Source organism: Paroedura picta, chromosome 13 (genome assembly GCF_049243985.1).
Source record: "Paroedura picta isolate Pp20150507F chromosome 13, Ppicta_v3.0, whole genome shotgun sequence".
NCBI lineage: Eukaryota > Metazoa > Chordata > Lepidosauria > Squamata > Gekkonidae > Paroedura > Paroedura picta.
In genome coordinates, this window is record NC_135381.1 from 43,570,261 (window position 1) to 43,592,372 (window position 22,112).

Genomic DNA, 22,112 nt, shown 5'->3' on the forward strand with positions numbered 1-22,112 from the left:
GGCGAGAGCAAGCTGGAGCCCGACGCCCAGCCCGCTGCACTGTCATCCTGCCGAGACCAGGCAGGCGGAGACCCAGAAGACGAAGAGGAGCACACCAGCCCGGGCTCCTCAGCCTCTTCCTCCTCCGTCCACAAGGAAGGCAGCAAAAGCGGTGGTGGCAGCAGCGCGAGAGCAACAGAGTAGCGGGACTAGCCCGCTAGAGGGCAGCGGTGGCGGAATGCAAGGCCACCAGCGGCGGCGGGGCCTGTATAGCAAAGCGGGCCGACTTCAGGAGGCGCCTGGGCTCCAGGGCAGGGATTGCGCTGCAGGAGAACACGAGGCATTGCCGCTGCCCTCCAGGGCCCCACGGCCGCAGCCAACCAGCGGGAATAGCAATGCCACGCAAGCCCCACCCTGGAGCCTGGGCGCCTGCATGGTGGCCTCCTGAGCCCGGCCTGTCTGTTGGGCGGCCTGTGCGGAATTTTTTTTTTTAATAAAAAATAATAATATATATTTTTTTAAATGGGGAACGCCACAGGACATGGGGAAAATGCCCCCAAAGGCGGGACTGTCCCGCGAAAGGCAGGACATCTGGTCACCTTACTCTTGGCATGCAGTCACTTCCAGTACAGCACAGTTACGTGTGCCTCAGAAGAGACCTCATGTTGTCTCTGCATGAGTCAGTGGTCTGGACATGCCCACTTCCATTTTCAAGATCCAGATGCAGCCAGCTTGGGCTATTCACAGCCCTGATAGTACTGTTCTAACTGAGCTGTTCTGTCACAGCTATCTCGGCCTCATCTATCTCTTGTGGAGAGAGGAAAGGAAGGCAATGGTAAGCTGCTTTGAAACTCCTGGTAGAGAAAAGTGGGGTATGAAAAACAACTCTTCTTCTGCTCCTACCTGGTGCTTCCATTGGCCTCCCATCCAAATTTCCAGCTTGGCACGAATGTCTGTTATTCCATTTATTTATTTATTTTGTTAATTTATCTTTTCTTCTTCTGTGACTTGGGACCTGTGCCTTGCAGGGCTGCTTTTGGAGATTCAGTTGTACTTTGTATGCATGTTGTATGTTTTTTTTGTAGATAGCTTATGCAGTATTGTTATGTACAGTGTACATTATTTATGCCTAGAAATGCATAATTCATTCATGGACAAATGCTACTGAAATGCATGCTCTTATGGTGAAGCAGAAAGTGGTGCAAAGAACTGCAGGTGTATTCTACAGGAGGGAGAAGCAAACTCACAATAGGGATTTCTAGAAGGATGTGAAATTTGAAGGCATCCTAGTGACGGGCTGCAACTGTGCCTTGCATCAGCCCCTGCTACATCATTCTGGAGCAGAGCCAAGCAGTCCTCTGCCAAAGAAGACCTGAGGCAGCACAGGAAGGAGGAGGTGAATGCTCTGGGGCTTAGCTCACTTCTAGACTCATCCCACCAGGTAGGGGCCAGGACCAAAAAGGGAATTCCAGTGTTCCCGCCTTTCCCGGGGCCTAGGGGGGGGGTCCAGTTACACTCTCCAAACTTTCAAGGTAGCTCCAGGAGGCTCTTCCCTAACCCAAATTTCACCACAGGGTTCACATCCAGGGGTTCCGAGAGAGGGTGTCCCCATCTGCTCCATTCTATGCAATGGGACGGACTCTCCATCGGATAGAATGGAGAAATGGGGGCATCCTCTTTCGGAACCCCTGGACATGGACCCCCTGTTCCAATCGTTGTGAACATTGGAGGGCAGTGAGGGAAGAACCTCCCGGAGCTACCCTGAAGGTTTGGAGGCTGTCAATGGAAACCCCCCACCCCACCCCGGAAAGGCAGGAATGCCGGAATTCCCATTAGTGAATGGCACCATTGAATTTAATGGGTTGCTAAGCTGAATCCGTCCAGATCATGTCCGTAGTGCACATGCCTACTGACCTCTTGAGGCTGTTTGGGGTTAAAAGAAAGGGACTTTAGGAGAAATCTAGGACCAGTGGCTGTCTTGTAGGCCACCTGACATGATCCAAGGAAGGGCATTTAGCATATGTCTTTTAATGGGGTTTTAACGGGGTTTTAAGACACTGAAACCCACCACGAGCCGCAAGGGAGTGGCGGGAAATAAATTGAAAAAATAAATAATAACAACAACAACAACAACATCAGCAACAACAACTCATTCGGTATCTGCTGTTGAAAATGTAATCAACCTGTGTTTGCCATGTATTTCGTACAAGTGTATTCAAAGGGAGGGGAATTTGTTGCCAGTTCCCTGCCACTTGGTGTTGAATCCAAGTTTACTTTGGGCCCCATAAGAAAAGCAACACGAATTCTGCAAATTGTACCAGAAAAGAAGAAGAGTTGCCACTTTTCTCTACCCGAAGGAGTGCCAAAGCGGCTTCTAAGGGCCTTTCTTTCCTCTTCTCCCAACAGACACCCTGTGAGGGAGGTGAGGCTGAGAGAGCCCCGAGATTACTGAAGAAGAAGAAGAGTTGGTTCTTAGATGCTGCTTTTCCCTACCCAAAGGAGGCTCAAAGCGGCTTATAATCCCCTTCCCTTTCCTCTGCCCACAACAGACACCCTGTGAGGGAGGGAGGCTGAGAGAGCCCTAATATAACTGCTCAATCCGAACAGCTCCATCAGGGCTGTGACTTGCCTAAGGTGGTGACTGGCTGTATGTGGAGGAGCGGGGAATCAAACCCAGCTTGCCAGATTGGAAGCAGCCTCTCTTAACCACTGCACCAAAATATCTCAAGACATATTTCTGTTTCCTCAGCTACCCTGTGGATTTTTTTCCAGAGCTGTTTTTTTCTCTTTACTTATGAAGATTTTCCACAAGTGACTAAAGGGACCTTGGCCCAGCCTGAAGGCTGAAAGAGCCGTTGTGTAGCTTTTCTGTTTAATTTTGAAAATAGGCTCTTTTCTGTTCACTACGTCTTTAAATCCACTGTTCAGAAAATAGGTGGGCCGGCTCTGAAATCTCCAATTTCTTGACCTTTAAAACGCTCCGTAGGAACGGAAAACCCTGGCACAGTAATAAAAGGAATGTTGTTTAGCAAAATATAATCATCAGCTAAAAAAGCAGCCGAACACACGTAGTAGAAAAGAGAGATTGATGGAGCCTTTTGAGAATTAAAAGGACGCAGCCGTTCCCGAAGGTACACTTTAGAAATAAATGGAGTTTCTTGCTTATAATAATTTTAGCTATGAAAGTTGAACGCTTCTTAAAATACATTTCATTGCAGAATACAATTTATGTACTTTTCTTATTCATTGTGCTTCTTGCAACTTGGGCACTAAATGCTAACAAGGAGTTTTGGGGGTGTTGGTGGTTTTCGGGGTTTTGTTCTTATGTTTGCTGCGATAGACAGAAAAGATACTTGCAACTGAAGGCAGTGTGTGCTGTGTACTTAACCCTTAAATATACAGAAATGTTTCTGAGTGTGTTGTTGTTACTTTATGTTGCCTCCTGCTCCATTTCTGTAGGGTTGTGATGGGGGGGAGGGGGGAGAGAGAGAGAGTTTCTAAAGTCAGACCCTGCTTGAAATCAAAATGATCGGAGACCTGTATCATGGAGATCCATGGTTCCTCCCGTACATTTTTTTTAAGAATCCAAACTATCCCCAGAGAGATCCCTTTTTACTTGATTGTCTCTCCCTTGCCTCTGCTAAATTACCGTCCTTGTTTTCTGCCTTGTATGGAAGCCTTTCCAAACGCCATTAGCATGCTCTGAGCTGCCATTCATTAGAGCTCAGCCTTTGCAGAGTTTCTGGCAGTTCCGTCTCTGGGGGGGGTGGGGGGGGTGGATGCACCGGCACATAGGAATGCATGGCTGTGAACAGGGAGGCACCGTGGAGCGTTCAGCCTGCCCTTTCACGTGCTGCAGCTGCTGAGGTATATTTTGAACAGATGCAAGACAGCTCGGGTTTTCTAGGACAGCTTTAGGCAAAAGAACAAACCCCCTCTTGGCTTTCAGTCAGTGGAGGACTGGGTTTTTGCAGAGGAAATGAATGCAGCATATGAAGCAGGGCCTTCACAAGCGGGTAAAGGGAAGGTGGGCTCAGGCCGTGAGAGGAGAGATGTCACAAGTACAGTGGTTGCATGTCTCATCTTGGCTTTTTGGACCCAGAAATGACCCCCCACACACACACACACACACACATATCTGTTGCCTAAATTGGACTGGAGCCTCTTCATGCCTTTCCTCCAACCGAATTTCTCTCCTTCAGGGTTCAGTGTGCATCCACAAATCAGTGGTACACATTAGAAATGACACGCATGGCGTAGATAAATAGCCCCTGGCCATTGTGCTTCCACTGAACTCTTCCACATCTTCATTTGTGAGCAAAGAAAATTTCCCCCAACACTTTTTTGGGGAGGGGGGGAGTTCGGTTTTTCCAATCTGCTCAATTCTCTCCCACACCTCATCTGACACATTTATGTTTTGCTTGTTTTAATGTTTATTTGTTGATTATTTACTTCATTTGCACCCCATGTTTTCCCCTAGTGGGGATCCAGAGTAGCTCCTATCATTCCCTTCCATTTTATCTATTCGGCAACCCTGTGAACTGGCTTAAACTGAGAGCGCATGACGGGCCCTAGGCCACTCAGAGCCCTTCATGGTAGAGCAGGGATCCAAACTTTGTTTGTTAGGGGAGTGGCGCAGTGTAGAGCCTTTGCTTTGCCAGCAGCATCTCCCGCTAAAGAGGGTCCAGGGGATGTGAAAGGCCTGCCTGAGTCACTCACTAACCTTGATGGCCCAGGAATCTGACTCCATATAAGGTATGCCCGGCCTCAGCAAGGGTCAGGGCCTTTTCGGTCCGGCCCCTACCTGGTGGAATGAGCTCCCTGAAGAGCTGCGGGGCCTGCAAGACGGAGCTCTTCCGCCAGGGGGGTGGCCCCGGGGCTAAGATCAGGCCCCTCTCCCCAGGGTGGAGGGCAGTATTAGACTGGCCTGGTTCCCCAGATTGTTCCACCCTTTGCCCAATTATCCATCCGCTCCCTTCTGCCCATCCAGAGGGCCTGTACGGGAATAGTTTTTTTTAATCGCCATCATTGTGACTGAGTCATTGTTTATGGGGTTTTAATGGGGAATGTTAATGGTTTTAATGCTCTGATTTGTACTGAAACATTGTGAACCACTGCTAGCCAGTTTCCAAGAGCGGCGGTCATACAAATAAATAAATAACAACAACAACAACAACAACAACAACATGCTCTGTGTTATGCGCTGACATGTTGCTTATGGCGACCCTCTGAATCGAGGTCCTCCAAAATCTCCCGCCACTGACAGCCTGGCTCAGCTCTTGCAAACTTCCTTGGTTGTGTCACTCCATCTCATGCAGGGTCTGCCTCTTTTCCTGCCGCCATCCATTATGGTCTTTTCCAACGACTCTTTTCACAATGAGACCAAAGTATGGTGGCCTTGGTTTAGCAGATTTAGCTTCTAGGCAGAGTCTGGGCTTCATTTCCTCTAGAAAAGCAGAATTACAAAATGCTGACAAGCCCTATGCTGTAAACTGGTCATGAATGTATTCAGTATGTGAACATGCCCTCAGAAAGAGAGCACCAAAGACGTCACATGTAAAGCCAACTAATCTATGCCTTTATAAATGCAAGTTGAAAAATGATACATGTCTTGGTTCTACAATTATTTTCGAATTCACACACCCAAATTGGGAATCTAACATTGGTCCTGTTGAAATAAAATATGCATTTGTATTATTTAAGAAGAGCTGGTTTTTATACCTGGTTTTCACTACCTGAAGGAGTCTCCTCTCCCTACAACAGACACCCTGTGAGGTAGCTAGGGCCGAGAGGGTTCAGAGAGAACTGTGGCCCAGGGTCGCCCAGCAGGCTGCATGTGACGTAGTGCGGTGGTCCCCAATCACCGGGTCACGGCCTGGTGCCGGGCCGCAGCTCCCTCTCCCCGCCCCCCCCCAGTAAGAAACTTCCCAGGCCGCAAGCAAATCGGCTGCAAAAGCTTGCCGGGGTGATTAGCTTGCGGCCCGGCAAGCTTCTTTTTGTGGGGGTGGGGGAGAGAAGCAGGCCACGCATGCGCGTTTGGGCCATGCAAAGCCACAAACACGCAAGCGTAGCACTCCTGCGCATGCACGTTTATGGTCACGCAGGGAGCAAACGTGCATGCGCGGCTGCGCATGCGTGGCATGCATGGCCAGGCGATCGCCCTCCCCGCTTCTGCCAGTCCGCAGCCTCAAGAAGGTTGCCGATCATTGACTTAGTCGATTTGGTCTGCAGTCTATGTGCTGAGCCCTGAATAGCTCAAGCTAGCCTGATATCATAGCTAAGTAGGGCTAGCCCTGGTTGTGACTTGGATGGGAGGTCCCTGGGTTGCTACACATGTACCTGTGTATATGTTGAGCAACAGGAAAGAGGGTTCCTGATGTGAGAAGGCAGCGGGATCAGCTCATGCAAATAAATAAATAAATGTGGCCCTTTAAATCTTTTTTGGTTTTGAGCCCTTGTTTGCTTCCATGTTGTTAGTTATTTAGTCATCCATTAACAGTTAGATGTATTGCCTCCTTTTCTTTCTGTGGTGCCCATGTGCATGTTAATGCAAGTTGAATGGCCACGGACTTCATGTGTGGATACCAAGTAGGGATTACCTACCTGCCCCATTGTCTATTTCTGTTGGGGCTGCTTCTCCCCCATCACTTGGAAAGTATAGGTTGTATCCAGTGTCTCAAAAGCACAAGAAACAGACACCCCAGTTGGTGTTTGTACATCTTCCAGGCCTTGATGAGAATGTGCTGGATAACTTGGGGCTTGTGCACATTCTTTACTTAAGTCATACAAGCTGTAATAGGAACATGGTTTTGTGCACAGGGCTTTTGGTTCTTGGGCATTCAAAAGCTTCAGATTTGCAAATCTAGGCTGTGCTTCTGGGCCAGGAAAGAGCAAAGTGGGCACCATATCGATGCTGGAATACAAGGGACAGCCCTTCAATGGCTGATCTCCTTCCCCCAGGATCGTGGACAGAGGGTTGCAATAGGAGAGAAAACATCAGGCCGCCGGCAACTTACTTGTGGAGTCCCACAAGGAGCGGTCCTCTCTCCTATCCTATTCAACATCTTCATGCGCCCTCTCGCACAGCTGGTACGGAAGTTTGGGCTGGGTTGCCATTAATATGCAGATGACACCCAGCTCTTCCTCCTGATGGATGGCCACCCTGACTCTCCCCCAGAAGCATTAGCCAGTTGCCTGGAAGCAGTGACGAGATGGCTCAAGCAGAGTCGGACTTTTGTAACTCGTTCTATGCAGGCCTGCCCTTAGCCTTGACCCAGAAACTACAACTGGTTCAAAATGCAGCAGCCAGGATCCTCATAGCAACACCGTGGAGTTCTCACATCCGGCCCATTCTCCACCAGCTTCAATGGTTGCCAGTTGAATTCCGGATCAGACTAAAGGTTCTGGTAATTACCTTCAAGGCCATACGCGGTCAGGGCCCAGTGTACCTGAGGGACCGCCTCCCCGCCTATGCCCCCAAAAGAGCTCTACGCTCTACTGCCTCCAATCAGCTAAGGATCCCTGGCCCTAAAGAAGTCCGCCTGGTCTCAACCAGGGCCAGAGCATTCTCTGTTCTGGCCCCTACCTGGTGGAACGAGCTCCCAGAGGAGATCAGGGCCCTGACGGAGCTTAAACAGTTCCGCAGGGCCTGCAAAAAAGAGCTCCTCCACCAGGCATTTGGCCGAGACCAGACGTAATCTACAGCGACCAAGGGCCCCTGCTCCCCCCCACCCCCCCTCAGAATTCAATCAATAAGCCACCCCCCTCAGAATCCCATCAACAAGCCCTGGACCTGTTTGTATTACGATTGTTTACTGTTATACTGTGTTGTGTTTGGTTGCAATTGTTGGTTATCGATGTACATGTTCTACAGACTGTTTTATGTATGGTTCTCTGTTATAATGTAAACCGCCCTGAGCCTCCGGGGAGGGCGGTATAGAACTATGATAAATAAATAAAATAATAAATAATAATAAAAATAATGTTCTTGGGACATCTGCTGGTTTACAAATAAACCCCTTCAGCATAAAGGTGGATGGTGCCTGTCTTTATGGGGAACCCAGAGTGATGCACCTACCTAGACTCAGGGTCCTTGCCCTTGGAGTAAGTGTCCAGAGTTATTCAGCACATCCATATATTCCTTCCATTGGCCTGGTCACAGAGGAAGGAGCTAGGAAAGCTTTTCTTTGAAAGGAAGAATTTTCTGACTGTAGGAGTAGCCAAATAATAAGCCATCATAATCATCAACCTTCCTTCTTTCCCCACAGCTATGGGTGAACCAAGAAGATGGCGTCGAGGAAGGAACTAGCGAAGTTCAAAATGGGCACTTGGACCCAAATACTGCGGACTGCCTCTGTCTCGGTAGAACTCTTCAGAACCGAGACCAGATGAGAGCCAATGTCATCAATGAAATCATGAGCACTGAACGTCATTATATCAAACACCTAAAGGACATTTGTGAGGTATGTGTCCATCTCCTTGACTGAAATACAAAAGATCATCCGTGTGCCATAAGAAATGAACTTGAGCTGGAAAAACCTGTGTTCAAATCCCTGCTCATCAGTGAAGCTCACTGACTGGTGGTCCAAATCTATCATAGTGGACTGTTGTGAGAATCAACCAGGATCAATCAGCCAATCATTTATTCATGGTCATAGACCAAAAGAATGCAAAAATAAATAACAAACATAGTAGCAATAATAGCGGACCAGATATATGGACTAAACTAGATCTAAAGCCCATTTTATTTTGAAATAGATAGATGGGCGCGGCTTCTCCCCCCCCCCCGCCGACTCCCAAAGGCTTCCGGGGGCGTGGGTCAGCAGAAAGCTTTCTCCACCCCCCCCCCGGATCGCGGAAGGCCTCAGCGGGGCCGGGGCTGGAAGCGGCCTACCTGCCTTCGCCGCTGGCTGCTCCTCAGTGGCCGGGAGCTGCGGGGATGCAGTTTGGCGGGCAGTCCTTAGGCGGGCGGGCACATGGTGCGCCGCGGGGGTGGCGGGCCAGCTGCGGCGGTGGCGGGGCCGTTAAAGTGTCTGTGCTTGTGGCGGCGTTCAAGGGGCGGCGAGGGCAGCGGTGTTCCAGGCGCGGCAAGGGCGGCGGCCCATGCTTCTAACGGCCAGCGGCGGGGCAGATAGGGCGGTGGCGGCGGAGCGGCTCAGCATCGGTATCGACAGGCCCACGGCGGCAGGCAGGTTTGTCGGGGAAGGATGGCGACGCTGGGGGAGCCGCGTCTGGGAGAGACAGCGGCAAGTTGGGAGGTTGTGCGGCGTCCCTGCTCCTTTCCCCGCAGCGATGTGTAGTCTATGGTGGCCAAGGAGGCTTCGCGCGCCTCCCCATTGCCTCCTTGGTCCAGGATTGACGCTCGCGGCTCCTGATTCGTCCCTCCGAGTTTTTATCCCAGACAGAGCCCGCCCTAACTCCTCCCAACTTGCCCTTACTCTTTTATTTAATAACCGCGGAGCGGTTTACAGATAAGATTAAAAGGCACACCAAAGGAAGCTGGTAACCTAAGCACTGTTGCCTCTCTACTTTCATCACCCTTGTCTTGATAAACCGCTCTGAGCCTCCAGGGAGGGAGGTATATAAATATAATAAATAAATAAGATCTATAGCCTTGTCCTAACCCATGGCCAAAATCAGACCGTAGTGGCACAGCTTTCTTGTGAGTACTGTTTGCCACATTGCAACAAAAGAGTCCATCAGAATAAAAGTTACGAGATTTATACTGATTGGTGCCCCATAAGTCAATTGAGCAAGAGCTTTGGCTTTAAACATATTCATTGCAGCTGGTATACAGCGACCTCCTTTTTGCCAAAATCATTTTTAATTGCACCTGTACTTTTCTGTGCACTTGAGATGTTATTGATATAGGCAGATCTTGCATAATATGCATGGAATATGTCACCAGGGTATTTGAGGTGTTGAACCTGTTCTAGCAGGGATCCATTAAGTCTCCAAACATGGAGATTCTGTCTATTACCACATGCCGTGTTCTTGGTCTTCTCATGCTTGATTATTAGGCTGTCCATTTGGCAGTAGGAGTTCTTTCTGGCCTTTTGGCTAAGATCAAGTGTAGTAACCATGATAAACCTTTAGGTATTGCTCAGAGTTGCATGCTTGTGTGTATATAAAGAGATACCATTTTGATATCAAACAGGATGCTTCAATCTCAGGGACTGAAACTATGCCAGGCAATTAGAATATCTGCAGTATAACTCACGTACCCTAAAATTTGCAAAATAAATTATTGCCAGTGTGAGCATCCATCAATTACTCCCAATAAGCAGGATTTGTTTGTGGAAAATCTCTTTATTGGAAGAATAACAAGCTCATCATCACAGGGTCTTTGCTAAGACTGAAAAAGGCTATCCCTCATCTACCCCCTCGCCCTCAGCACCCCCGCCCCCAGTGCCAAGTGGATAGGTGCAAAGACTCCTTCTTGACACAACGGCCAGACTTTGCTGGCAGCTCTGCCTGTGCCCAGAGTCCCCGAGAGTGAAAACAGTTCCCAGGTGCAGCACAGCAGAGAGGATGGGAGGATGAGGCCCCAGGCTGGTTGCATCCCCACCTGCCCTGCAGAATAACCAGAGATCTAAGTCGAGGCGACTAGTCTAAAGATCAAAGGGCTACAAGAGATGCAAGCATAGATAAATGGCATAGGCATAATAATGACAGGAACCAGGCTACATGGCCAAAGCATAATACATCATTTTGGCAGGCTGAAAGGCCCTGGAAAGTTCTAGGGAAACAAAACTCACCTAGAGCAGGTCAGGTGCCAGGAGGATCACAGGGCCAAAGCAGGTCAGCGGTTGAAGTGCCACAACTGAACAAGCACTGTCTCTATCACAGAGCAGGGTAATTGAAGCCGATCTTCAAAGCTCAGGGGCTCACAATGTTTCTGATCCACTTCTGACACTGGACAGTCAAGTCCCTTGTGTCAAGACTTATTTATTTATTTATTCAGCCTATATCCTTCCCCTCACTGACATCTTGGGCCAGTGTACACAGAACACCTGTAAAATTCGTAGCTTCCTGGTAAGGTGATTTTCCTGTGAAATTTGCATTTTATATTGGGGTTGTCCTATTTTATTCCATTCTTATGCATAATGGATTGGTGCCCCCCCCTCATTTTATTCTATTTGTTTCTGTATTTGAGTTTTATTATTGCTCTAGTCTGAGGCCATTTAAATTAAATAAAGAAACATAAGCAAGGTAAAACATTTAAAACAAGGAAATACAACAATCATAGATAACTAATATACAGCATATGACAGATAACAAAGAATGGCCTAACAGATGAGAGGGACCTATTGGGCGTCAGTGTTACAGTTTCCTGGCAATTGGGTTGATTCTGGGAGTCCTTGTTGTTGGTCTTATCCTAAAGGCATGGCTTTCCCCTACAGCTGCTGCCACCCTCTGCACCTCACTTTTGCCCCAGCCCTGTTTTGAATTCAGAGAGGCTTGTAGCAGAGTTACGGCAGTGGTAGAAAGGGCTGGCAAGATGGTGCATGAGCTGACTCAGTAGGAATTTTAAAGCAAGAGATGTTCAGAGGTGGTTTGCCACTGCCTGGCTCTTTGCAGTACCCTGGATCCCTTGCTGGACTCCCATCCAAGTACAAACCAAGGTCAACCTTGCTTAGCTTCTGACAAAATAAGTCTTGCCTGGAGCATCTAGGTCAGTGATTCCCAAAGTGGGCGCTACCACCCCCTGGTGGGTGCTGCAGCGATCCAGGGGGGCGGCGATGGGCCACAGGTGCATTTGGGGGCAATGAATAACTATTAAAATAAAAATAAAAAAATTTCCAGGGGGCACTGAGTAATATATTTTTCTGGAAAGGGGGTGGTAGGCCAGATAAGTTTGGGAACCACTGATCTAGGTAAGCGCTCACAGCACAATAGATGCCACAGTAATACTATCCTAACATTGGTTAGGTCACCAACTACAGTTGTGATTTATTTACTTCACCTAGACGTGGCTGACCTCATTACCCTCTCCTGCAAGGACATGCCTGCCTTAGGGTCATCCCTCAAGGTTCCATGGCAGAATGGAGACTTGGACCTGGGTCCCCAAGGCCTAGTCCAACCACATACCCCGTTGGCTGTCATAAACAGTCTTACTCAGAGTTGCCTCCTTTTAAGCCAGCCTTTCTCAACTTGTTCCCCTTTGAGAGACCCCTGACACCCTCTTCAGGCTTCAAGAAACCCCAGAAGTGGCACCATAGTGTAGAATACGGTTGGGAGGTATAGCTGTCCATGTGCCCATCTGGGCCTTCCCCTTCCAGCCTCCCCAAGTCCACCATTGGCTGGGGGGGGGGAGGTTGACATGACTATACGTGGTCATATTGCATAATTAAATGTTTGACAAATTTCAACAGTATATTAAAAAGTAACTCCCACCCATTCAGGAAACCCATGAAACTTTGGTTAAGAAAGCCCATTTTAGCCCACTGACCTCTATGGGTTAGGCTGGTACAGGTATTTTAAATTTCCCAAGCTGGGAATACTTCTGTGCATGTTGATTTTAGTTTCTGATTTGTCCCATCACATTATCTAGGGGTAAATAAAAGCATATTAAAGCCCTCAATATGACTACTACTGCAAATTATGTTTATGTAGATAGATAAAACTCATAGTCCACGTACCCTTTAGACCCCGGGTGTCTTGATTCAGGCAGGCAGGCCCCTGGGGCAAGAGGCATAGTCTAAAAACAGTCCAGGGTCAAAGCACAGCTAGTCACAAGTCCAAGCATCAAACCAAAAAGCCAAATGTAAAGAGCACAAGCCAAGTCCCAGCCCAGCTCCAAGCATAGGAAGGTTGGGGACAGGCTACTTGCATACTGGTTCTCCCTTTTTTAAAAGAGTCATTCAAGGCTATGTACTCCCCAACCTGCTGAATCATCCAGGGACAGGGGTGACTCCTCAACAACTGAGCAGCCTACAGGACTGTCAGCCCTTATCCTGCAATGACTTCAACTCACAGGCAGAGGTTGTTGGTGGGATACTAACTCTCCTGCACCTCCTTCCAGGCCCATCCCAAGGATTCTGGTGACCCCCAGGCTGCAGGGCCTCTGTATCAGCTTCCTATTCCAGGATTCAGGCTTGAGGGTGTGACACTGCAGCCTGAGACTCCTGGTCTGCAAATTGGCTGGTGGGTCTTCCTGCAGCATCTGAGGGCTTCCTCCGTATCTTCCTCATCCAACAAGGTGGGGGCTGGCAGGCCCATGACACAGGAGCACAAAACAATATGCAGGAGACTGTTGTGCCAGCTCCAGGTAGCCACCCAAATGTTAGTGAATGGTCTAGAAGGGGCCTTCAGGTTTGAAATGTTGTCAGGAGTTGTGGTTGGTTGAACTAAGAGATGGTATGGGGAAGGAACAGCAGGAGCAGGGTTTTGGGGGATCTGATCTTCAGTTGGTGAGCTGTGCCCTCTGTCTGGGCTGGGCTGGGCCATGCCAACAGTTCTGCTATTGTTGCTTTTCTACTATTACTGTGTTGTTGTTGCAGGAGTTGGCTCTTGAAAGGAGGAGGAGGAGAGGGAAGAGTAAAACAGAGGGAGGAAGTTAGGAAAAGTGCCCCCTCCTTTCTCCAGTGTGGGACTGAAGGGGATTCCAGGTTGGAAAAAGTAGCAAGGGAAGGCCTCTTTTATCAGTCACTGCAATGCACAGTGGTCAGGGGAGAAACCTCCACTGATCTATGACCCCCACTGGCTTTGCATGCTCTGTGTTTTGAATATTTGCAGTGGGATGTCAAAGGCCAAAGGCAGACCTGGGCCTAGTCTGCACACAATAGATAATGCACTTTCAATGCACTTTAGAAGTCGATTTTCCTGTTCTGCACAGGAAAATCCAGCTGCCAAAGCACATTGAAAGTGCATTATCCTATGTGTGCAGACTAGGCCCTGGAGAGCAGCGCTAAGCAGGTGACCCCAGATTGCTGCTCAGGTCTGCTGAGTGGGACTCATTCCCAGGAAAGTGCTCACAGAATTGCCTGGTGAGTCCAACCCGTTTCGGAGGAGAGGTTTGCGATTTTCCACTTCCCTACGGACAGTTGCATGTCCGCCGCCATCTTGGATGAGTGTCTGAACCTGCAGCAGAGAGCAGTTGCCAAGCAGAATGCTCTCCAGCTGACTGCCCTTTCCTTTCCTCTCCTTTGCCTGGGAATTGCTCCCGGGACCCTGGCTTGATGCTGCCAAATGTTGCCGTCTAACCGGTTCATCTCAAAAATCCCCGTTTCTGTTTTGGTTTCTTTCTTAAGCGAGCCAAAGACACGAGCTTTCCTTCTCAAGCCATTTTCTGAAATGTTCCAATTTAGGCCTTTATAAGTTTGGCATTGGCTGCAACGGCATGAGAACGGACTTGGAATGGCCGTGGAGCAGCAAACAAAGAAGCTCGTATCCCCACCAGAAGGCGGGACGAAGCGCAAAGGCTCATGAGAACAACCCGCAAACCGCACAGAGGAATGAAAAGGGATATTCAAACATGCCTTGCCTGATGCCAGGCCTGTCCTGTGAATGGGGAAATGTTAGCGGTCGCCTGGCAGGAATCACAGGAAATAGACCAGTCTGTCTGTTCAACAGGGACCTCAAACATAATGGTCAGTCTCATTACACAGCAGTTCACTGGTTGTGGGCCAGAAATGGGGAACCGCTGAGCTGTGCAAAATAGACAGTTGTTGGGTTAGCAAGACTCTGGGTAGGCAAATGGCCCAAGACCTGCAAGCCAGAGTATAGGAATGCAGGGGGGGGGGTGGAATGGAACCGTTCACATGCATCTAATGAGGAGTATCCACTACATCTGGCTTCAGCATCTGGACAAGCTCAAAAACAGCAGACTGGATAAAGGGACTGGAGGCTGGAGAACTGGAAAAGTAAAATACAGAATGGCTTCCCGCAGTTTTGCAAGCCGTCTGAATAGCCCTTACTAGCTTGGGCTTGTCCGAGTTTGGAAACTCAGCAGGGTTGGCTGCATTCAGCACTGGGATGGGAGCCCATCTTGGAGAACCCAAATCCAGCTAGAGCTGTGACAACTGCATTGGTTTCCAGGTGTATCCTGGATCAAGTTCATGGTTCTGGTTCAGACCTTTAAGGCCATTTGTGGCCTGGGCCCAGAGTATCTGAGGGACTGTCTAACTCTCTGTGCTCCCTGCAGAGCTCTTTGCTTTGAAAATCCAAATAGGTTTGCCTGGCCTCGCCCAGGGGTGGGGCCTTCTCGGTCCTGGCCCCCGCCTGCTGGAGGGAGCTCGCGGGAGAGCTGAGGGCCCTGCGGGAGCTATTGCAGTTTTGCAGGAACTGTAAGACGGAGCTCTTCCGCCAGGCTAGTTGAGGCCAGGACAAGGGAGATCTAATGGATCCCTTCCACTTTTCACCTGGGGCATTGGTTCATAGGGGGCCCATTGAGTTAGTGGTAGGTATTGTTTAGTTGAGGGAGGGCTATTGGGTGTTGGGTTTTATCGTATTTGTTTCTATCGTTGTGAACTGCCTATGAGGTCTTGCTGGAAGTTGTTTGAAACTTGATGGCTCTTTATTATTATTTATACTAGTATCAACGCCCATTTTAAAAAGGGGCGTTTAAAGGGGCGGCAGGCAGCAGGGTGTGAGAGGGTGGCCGTGGGCCAAAAGGAGTGGAAACCCCTCCCCTGCCAGCGGTGACAGGGCTTTGCGGCCCACAGGGGGGCTCCAAATCCCCCCCCCGGCTCCCTCCCAGCAGGAGCGCACCTGCGGCCCGCAAAGCCTTGTCACTGCCTCACTCCTCATGGGTGACAAGGGAGGCCTCGGCCACAAGGCTTCCAGCAGGGCCCCGGACAGTCTCTTCCCAGGAGGCTGTTTCCCAAATAGATAAGGGAGCAAAATAGTGTTAAGGATGCAATCCATGGTAGATCACAAAGCTAAATCAAGTCCCCAAGTGTCCCAATTCCCTCTTCTGCAGCCATTTCGTGCCTCTGGCTGTTCTGCTGACATGGCTGTGTCTTTCCAGGAGCACACAAGCTCCCCTGTATTCAGGTGAATCATAGAATAATAGAATAAAGGAGGCAATAGGCCCACTGTTGGGTGCGGATAGACAAACTCTAACGGAAGATGCAGAGAAAGCAGAAAGGCTTAGTGCCTATTTTACATCTGTTTTTTCCCACAGGTCAAAGTGTTTAGGCACATCTAGAGATGGCCGTAGCCAAAGGATAGTGTCTGGGTGGCAAGTTAACATGGATAGAGAGGTTGTCGAGAGGCATTTAGGTGCACTGGATTAGTTCAAATCCCCTGGGCCGGATGAAATTCACCCAAGAGTGCTCAAAGAACTTTCCAGAGAACAGCCCTTGTCCATCATCTTCGGAACCTCTTTAAGGACTGGAAATGTCCCGGAGGACTGGAAGAGAGCAAACGTTATTCCGATCTTCAAAAAAGGGAGGAAGGATGACCCGGGAAACTACAGACCAGTGAGTCTGACCTCTGTTGTGGGGAAGATAATGGAGCAGATATTAAAGGGAGTGATCTGCAAACATCTGGACAACAGCATGGATTTGTCTCCAACAGGTCCTGCCAGACCAACCTGGTTTCCTTTTTTGACCAAGTAACAGGTTTGCTGGATCAGGGAAATTCAGTTGATGTCATTTACTTGGATTTTAGTAAAGCTTTTGACAAGGTTCCCCGTGATGTTCTGATGGATAAGTTGAAGGACTGCAATCTGGATTTTCAGATAGTTAGGTGGATAGGGAATTGGTTAGAGAACCGAAAGAGTTGTTGTCAATGGTGTTTCATCAGACTGGAGAGAGGTGAATAGTAGAATCTGTACCTCAGGGCTGGGTGCTCGGCCCGGTACTTTTTAACATATTTATTAATGATCTAGATGAGGGGGTGGAGGGACTACTCATCAAGTTTGCAGATGACACCAAATTGGGAGGACTGGCAAATACTCCGGAAGATAGAGACAGAGTTCAACGAGATCTGAACACAATGGAAAAATGGGCAAATGAGATCAAGATGCAATTTAATAAAGATAAGTGTAAAGTTCTGCATCTGGGTCAGAAAAATGAAAAGCATGCCTACTGGATGGGGGATACGCTTCTAGGTAATACTGTGTTTGGGTTTAAACTACAAGTACAACGATATAGGCTAGATATCAGGGGGAAAAATTTCACAGTCAGAGTAGTTCAGCAGTGGAATAGGCTGCCCAAGGAGGTGGTGAGCACTGGCAGTCTTCAAGCCAAGGTTGGATACACACTTTTCTTGGATGCTTTACGATGCTCTGGGCTGATCCTGCGTTGAGCAGGGGGTTGGACTAGATGGCCTGAATGGCCCCTTCCAACTCTATGATTCTATGGCCTGTATGGCCCCTTCCAACTCTATGATTCTATGATTCTCTCCTCTTCAGGGCAGAGCATCAAACTTCTCTTCTTCGTATGAGGTCTAAAGTCAAAGACTCCATTCAGATCTTCTGCCCCAGCTACTTTTAAACATCCACGATCTTGTTTGCAGTCGCTGCAGACTCAATACCGTGAGGGGTTGCCTTCTTGTACTGAAAAGCAGAATTGGAGGGGGCTTTCCCCACTTTTTCATCTCTAGTTGGGAGCTGGTGATTTCAGCACAGGAGCAGATCAGTTTAGATTTTTGTCTCTCATTTGAATCATGTGGATCTGTCCAGTGGAAGAACCTGCTTCCCCAGGGCTTGCTCTTTCCCCTTTCCCCTGTGGGGCTTGTCCCCCCTGGTAGTAAAGAGGAAGTCGGAATGCACCAGACTGACAGACCCGTCCTTTTAACTGGCTCTCCAGGGCCACCTTCCCAGTGAGTCTGAGGGCTTTGTAGGAAGGTCCCCCCCAGCCTGCGATTTCAGCTGTGTGTGTCAAGGCAAACAACGTTGCAGGAGTTTCTCGCTCGGCTCTTTATTATCCCAAATGGAATTGAATGAGAAATCTTGCCGGAAGGTGGAGTGCCAGCAGATCTTTTCAGATGTCTTTTTAAAGCAGAGGAGACTGGGAACAAGCATTGTCATTTGCAAAGAGACGGGCCTGGCTGCTGGTTCGGAAAAAACTCATTTTGCCCAAATTAAGTGAACACAGTCTGCATGATGCGGTTCCGCTCCCTCCCCACCAAGAGCTGGAGAGAAGACAACTTAATCACCCCAGGCTCCCTCTAAATAGGTTGACTCCTCTTTGTACTGAAATGGGACTGAGAAACCAAATTGATCTAGCCCCTTAGCATGGCAAAGCTGGAAAAGGTGAGGGCCGTGATCGTCTTTCTTTCTTTCTTTCTTTCTTTCTTTCTTTCTTTCTTTCTTTCTTTCTTTCTTTCTTTCTTTCTTTCTTTCTTTCTTTCTTTCTTTCTTTCTTTCTTTCTTTCTTTCTTTCTTTCTTTCTCTCTCTCTCTCTCTCTCTCTTTCTTTCTTTCTTTCTTTCTTCCTTCCTTCCTTCCTTCCTTCCTTCCTTCCTTCCTTCCTTCCTTCCTTCCTTCCTTCCCCCTCCCTCCCTTTCTTAGCAAACTGTCCAGTTTCCCAGCCTTATCAGACACAATGCTGCTCTGTTCCTAAATTTTGTGGATATCCCCACAAATGCAGAGATGTTTTGCTCCCTGAGAAGGACATTTCCATGGTTTGAGATTGTACTTTTCCTTGCTGTCCCCCTCGCTCTCTGTCATCAGGAGCAAGGGGGTGGGTGACATTCTGAACAGTCTTAGGTTTGGGCTTCAGGCATTTTAAAAAGGTAAAGGTATCCCCTGTGCAAGCACCGAGTCATGTCTGACCCTTGGGGTGACGCCCTCCAGCATTTTCATGGCAGACTCAATACGGGGTGGTTTGCCAGGGCCTTCGCCAGTCATTACTGTTTACCCCCCAGCAAGCTGGTTACTCATTTTACCGACCTCGGAAGGATGGAAGGCTGAGTCAACCTTGAGCCGGCTGCTGGGATTGAACTCCCAGCCTCATGGGCAAAGCTTTCAGACGGCTGCCTTACCACTCTGCGCCACAAGAGCCATCAGGCATTTTAGGAGGGGAATTATTTCAGTTTTGTTGTGGTTTTGTATTTTTTTTTTTACAAAAGCGTGTTACAAAAATGAAAATATAAAGCTGCTGAAGATGTTATTCTGCCTGTAGCAGTAGAAAAGAGCAAAACTCCAGTAGTGCCTTAAAGACTAATGAAATTTGTGGCCGGGGAAGAGCTTTCAGGGATTTCAAAGCTCCGACCCTGCCACAAACTCCTTTTTGAAGTATTTGAGGAAGTGACTGCAGTGACTCATAAAAAATCTTACCCTGCCCAAATTTTGTTAGTCTTTAAGATGCTATAGGACATTGGCTCTTTTCTACTAAAATTATACGAGGTCACTTGAAAATGACCCCAAGGAATTGATTTATTTACTTCCATCGTTGCCTTTTTCCCCAATATGGGCCCTAAGCATCTCACCTGGTTCTCCTTGGCCCCACCTTCCAAAATAGCCATATTGCCCAGAGAAGCTGCTCTCTGCAATCTGGACGTGCTCCCAGCAGGAAACAAGCAGCAGAAAATACCGGATTTGGCACACTGATGCTAAATGTCATTGCCTTAAAATTAAGCTTTGCATCCCTCTATTTTTAGCATCCTAGAAATCTTCCGCTTGGTGGCAGATTCACACCAGCCAGAGATTCAGCTGCAGCCCGGTAGGAGGAGGAGGAATAAAGCCACTCTCCTTACTTCCTCAGTGCGGGGAGGGGGATTTAGGGATGTGCAAACCCTTTAATTTCCATTGAGCCTTTTGCTTTTCTATCCAATGCACAAGCTACTTTTGGCTTTCAATGGGGCGTGAGACTTCAGTAACTCACTGTGCCATTTTTAAAGCTTTGACTAGCTTGTACAGTCACTAAGATCGAGTGAGAGAGAGAAGAAGTTTTAACAATGGAAAGTGAGTTACGTAGAAGGGAATCTGTACTAAGCTCTGCTGGGATACAGAAGCATTCCCTAATATAGATGCCGTCCAGAGAAGGTTATGGGATGGATTGTTTGAGAAGGCCCAAGAGCTCAGCAGTCCTGTTGCCCTCCCTCTCGGTGAGCTAAGCCATCTGAATGTTATCACTGGTCAGTGGCCACCTGCTACCCCTTACCACCATATGGACCCCGCAGCAGCATACAGCAAGGAAGAGAGGGTCCCACCAGTGAAATGAGGACTGTTTTCTTCTCCTTGTCCCTTTTTACTTACAGGTCCTTCTGGGTTCCTTTTACCTAGAGCCATTATGGTATAGTGCCAGGGTGGTTCTCCAGATGTCCATGGACTACAATTCCCATGAGCACCTATTGGTAATATCAGGGCTCTCTCAGCTCCACCTCCCTCACAGGGTGTCTGTTGTGGGGAGAGGAAGGGAGGGCGATTGGAAGCCACTTTGAGCTCCTTCGGGTAGTGAAAAGCCGATTATAAAAACCAACTCTTCTTCTTCTTCTACTGGGCCCTTATATTGCCTTAATCTTTTGGTTCTTAAAGCAATGATACCTCACCAGCATCCCCTGTCATTCACAGAGGAAGTTGTCATGTCTTCACTCTGACAAGAATTTGTCTGACTGGCGTTTCTGCCTTCTTGTAACTGCCCACTGAACTGTGTGTGCTCCATGTCTTCACCCTCACCCTCTTCTCTCTCTCTCTCTCTGTTCCTTCCAGGGTTATTTAAAGCAGTGTCGGAAGAGAAGAGACATGTTCAATGATGAACAGTTGAAGATCATCTTCGGCAACATTGAAGACATCTACAGGTTTCAGATGGGCTTTGTAAGGGACTTGGAGAAGCAGTACAACAATGAGGACCCACATCTCAGTGAAATTGGGCCATGCTTCCTGGAGCACGTAAGTATTTTAGAGGGGGGGGGGCAAAGTGTAAATGGACTTGTCCAGCCCTGCCCTTCTTCATTATTTTCTTGGCATGATCAACTTCAATGCAAACACATGCAGATGAGAATAACTCCCTTGACATAAGATCCACACTGCAGCTGTGTGTGGAGGTGTGTACAGTTCAAGATCTAAAAGAGCTTCAGGTTACTCACTCAGCTTTTTGCCCCAGAAATAGGCCATGGTAAAGCTTATCAGATGAGTCCAAACAGCTTCTGCTTCAGCCCTGGGATGCACATCTGTGTCACTCCCCTGCCCACCCCCTTGAAAGCAGGGGCTTATGCCAGCCATTAACCTTTCCCAGGCAATCCCCCTTCTTTGTCCTGCCCACAGCCAAGAGAAAAGATGCCTGCACTGGCTGGTTCAGGGATTTGTGTTTGTTTCTAGTTCAGGTTTTAGTTTGGGAATTTCCCAAACCGATCTGGAAAATTGTGCCCATGACTAGGGCCAAGAAACCAAAGAAAAGGAAAGTGGTGCGGTCAAGGAGTCCCATGGGTCCCCAGAGCTACTGGGCACAAGACGACAGCCCTTGTAAAATATGTATAGGATTTATTTGAATAATATTTCAGAGATAGTTTTATCGTTAGGCAACATACAACTCTAAAATTATATAGCAAGGCAAACAAAGAAAATCTAGCTTAACTGTCTAACGCATTTGAAATCTGCATCAGATGGTGCAGTTATACAGTCCCAGAGTCAAAAGCCATAGCTCAAGTACATATTAAAGGGAGCGATCTGCAAACATCTGGAGGACAATTTGGTGATCCAAGGAAGTCAGCATGGATTTGTCTCCAACAGGTCCTGCCAGACCAACCTAGTTTCCTTTTTTGACCAAGTAACAGGTTTGCTGGATCGGGGAAATTCGGTTGATGTCATTTACTTGGATTTTAGTAAAGCTTTTGACAAGGTTCCCCATGATGTTCTGATGGATAAGTTGAAGGACTGCAATCTGGATTTTCAGATAGTTAGGTGGATAGGGAATTGGTTAGAGAACCGAAAGAGTTGTTGTCAATGGTGTTTTATCAGACTGGAGAGAGGTGAGTAGCGGGGTACCTCAGGGCTGGGTGCTCGGCCCGGTACTTTTTAACATATTTATTAATGATCTAGATGAGGGGGTGGAGGGACTACTCATCAAGTTTGCAGATGACACCAAATTGGGAGGACTGGCAAATACTCCAGAAGATAGAGACAGAGTTCAATGAGATCTGAACACAATGGAAAAATGGGCACATGAGAATAAGATGCAATTTAATAAAGATAAGTGTAAAGTTCTGCATCTGGGTCAGAAAAATGAAAAGCATGCCTACTGG

At 48.2% G+C, this 22,112-nt stretch overlaps 1 protein-coding gene across 12 annotated transcripts in view; it reads left to right on the plus strand.

Annotated features, from left to right (window-relative positions):
- Nucleotides 1-22,112, plus strand: part of ARHGEF9 (Cdc42 guanine nucleotide exchange factor 9) — a 248,261-nt gene that overhangs the window by 179,896 nt on the left and 46,253 nt on the right. For 11 of the 12 annotated variants that reach the window (XM_077307302.1, XM_077307301.1, XM_077307304.1 and 8 more), the window contains 2 exons: nt 8,247-8,441; nt 20,581-20,760. In XM_077307302.1, coding sequence (XP_077163417.1) covers nt 8,247-8,441; nt 20,581-20,760 — 375 coding nt within the window. Of the gene's footprint in view, nt 1-2,954; nt 3,111-8,246; nt 8,442-20,580; nt 20,761-22,112 lie in introns of those variants that run through there. The other variant, XM_077307313.1, reaches the window with a different exon arrangement.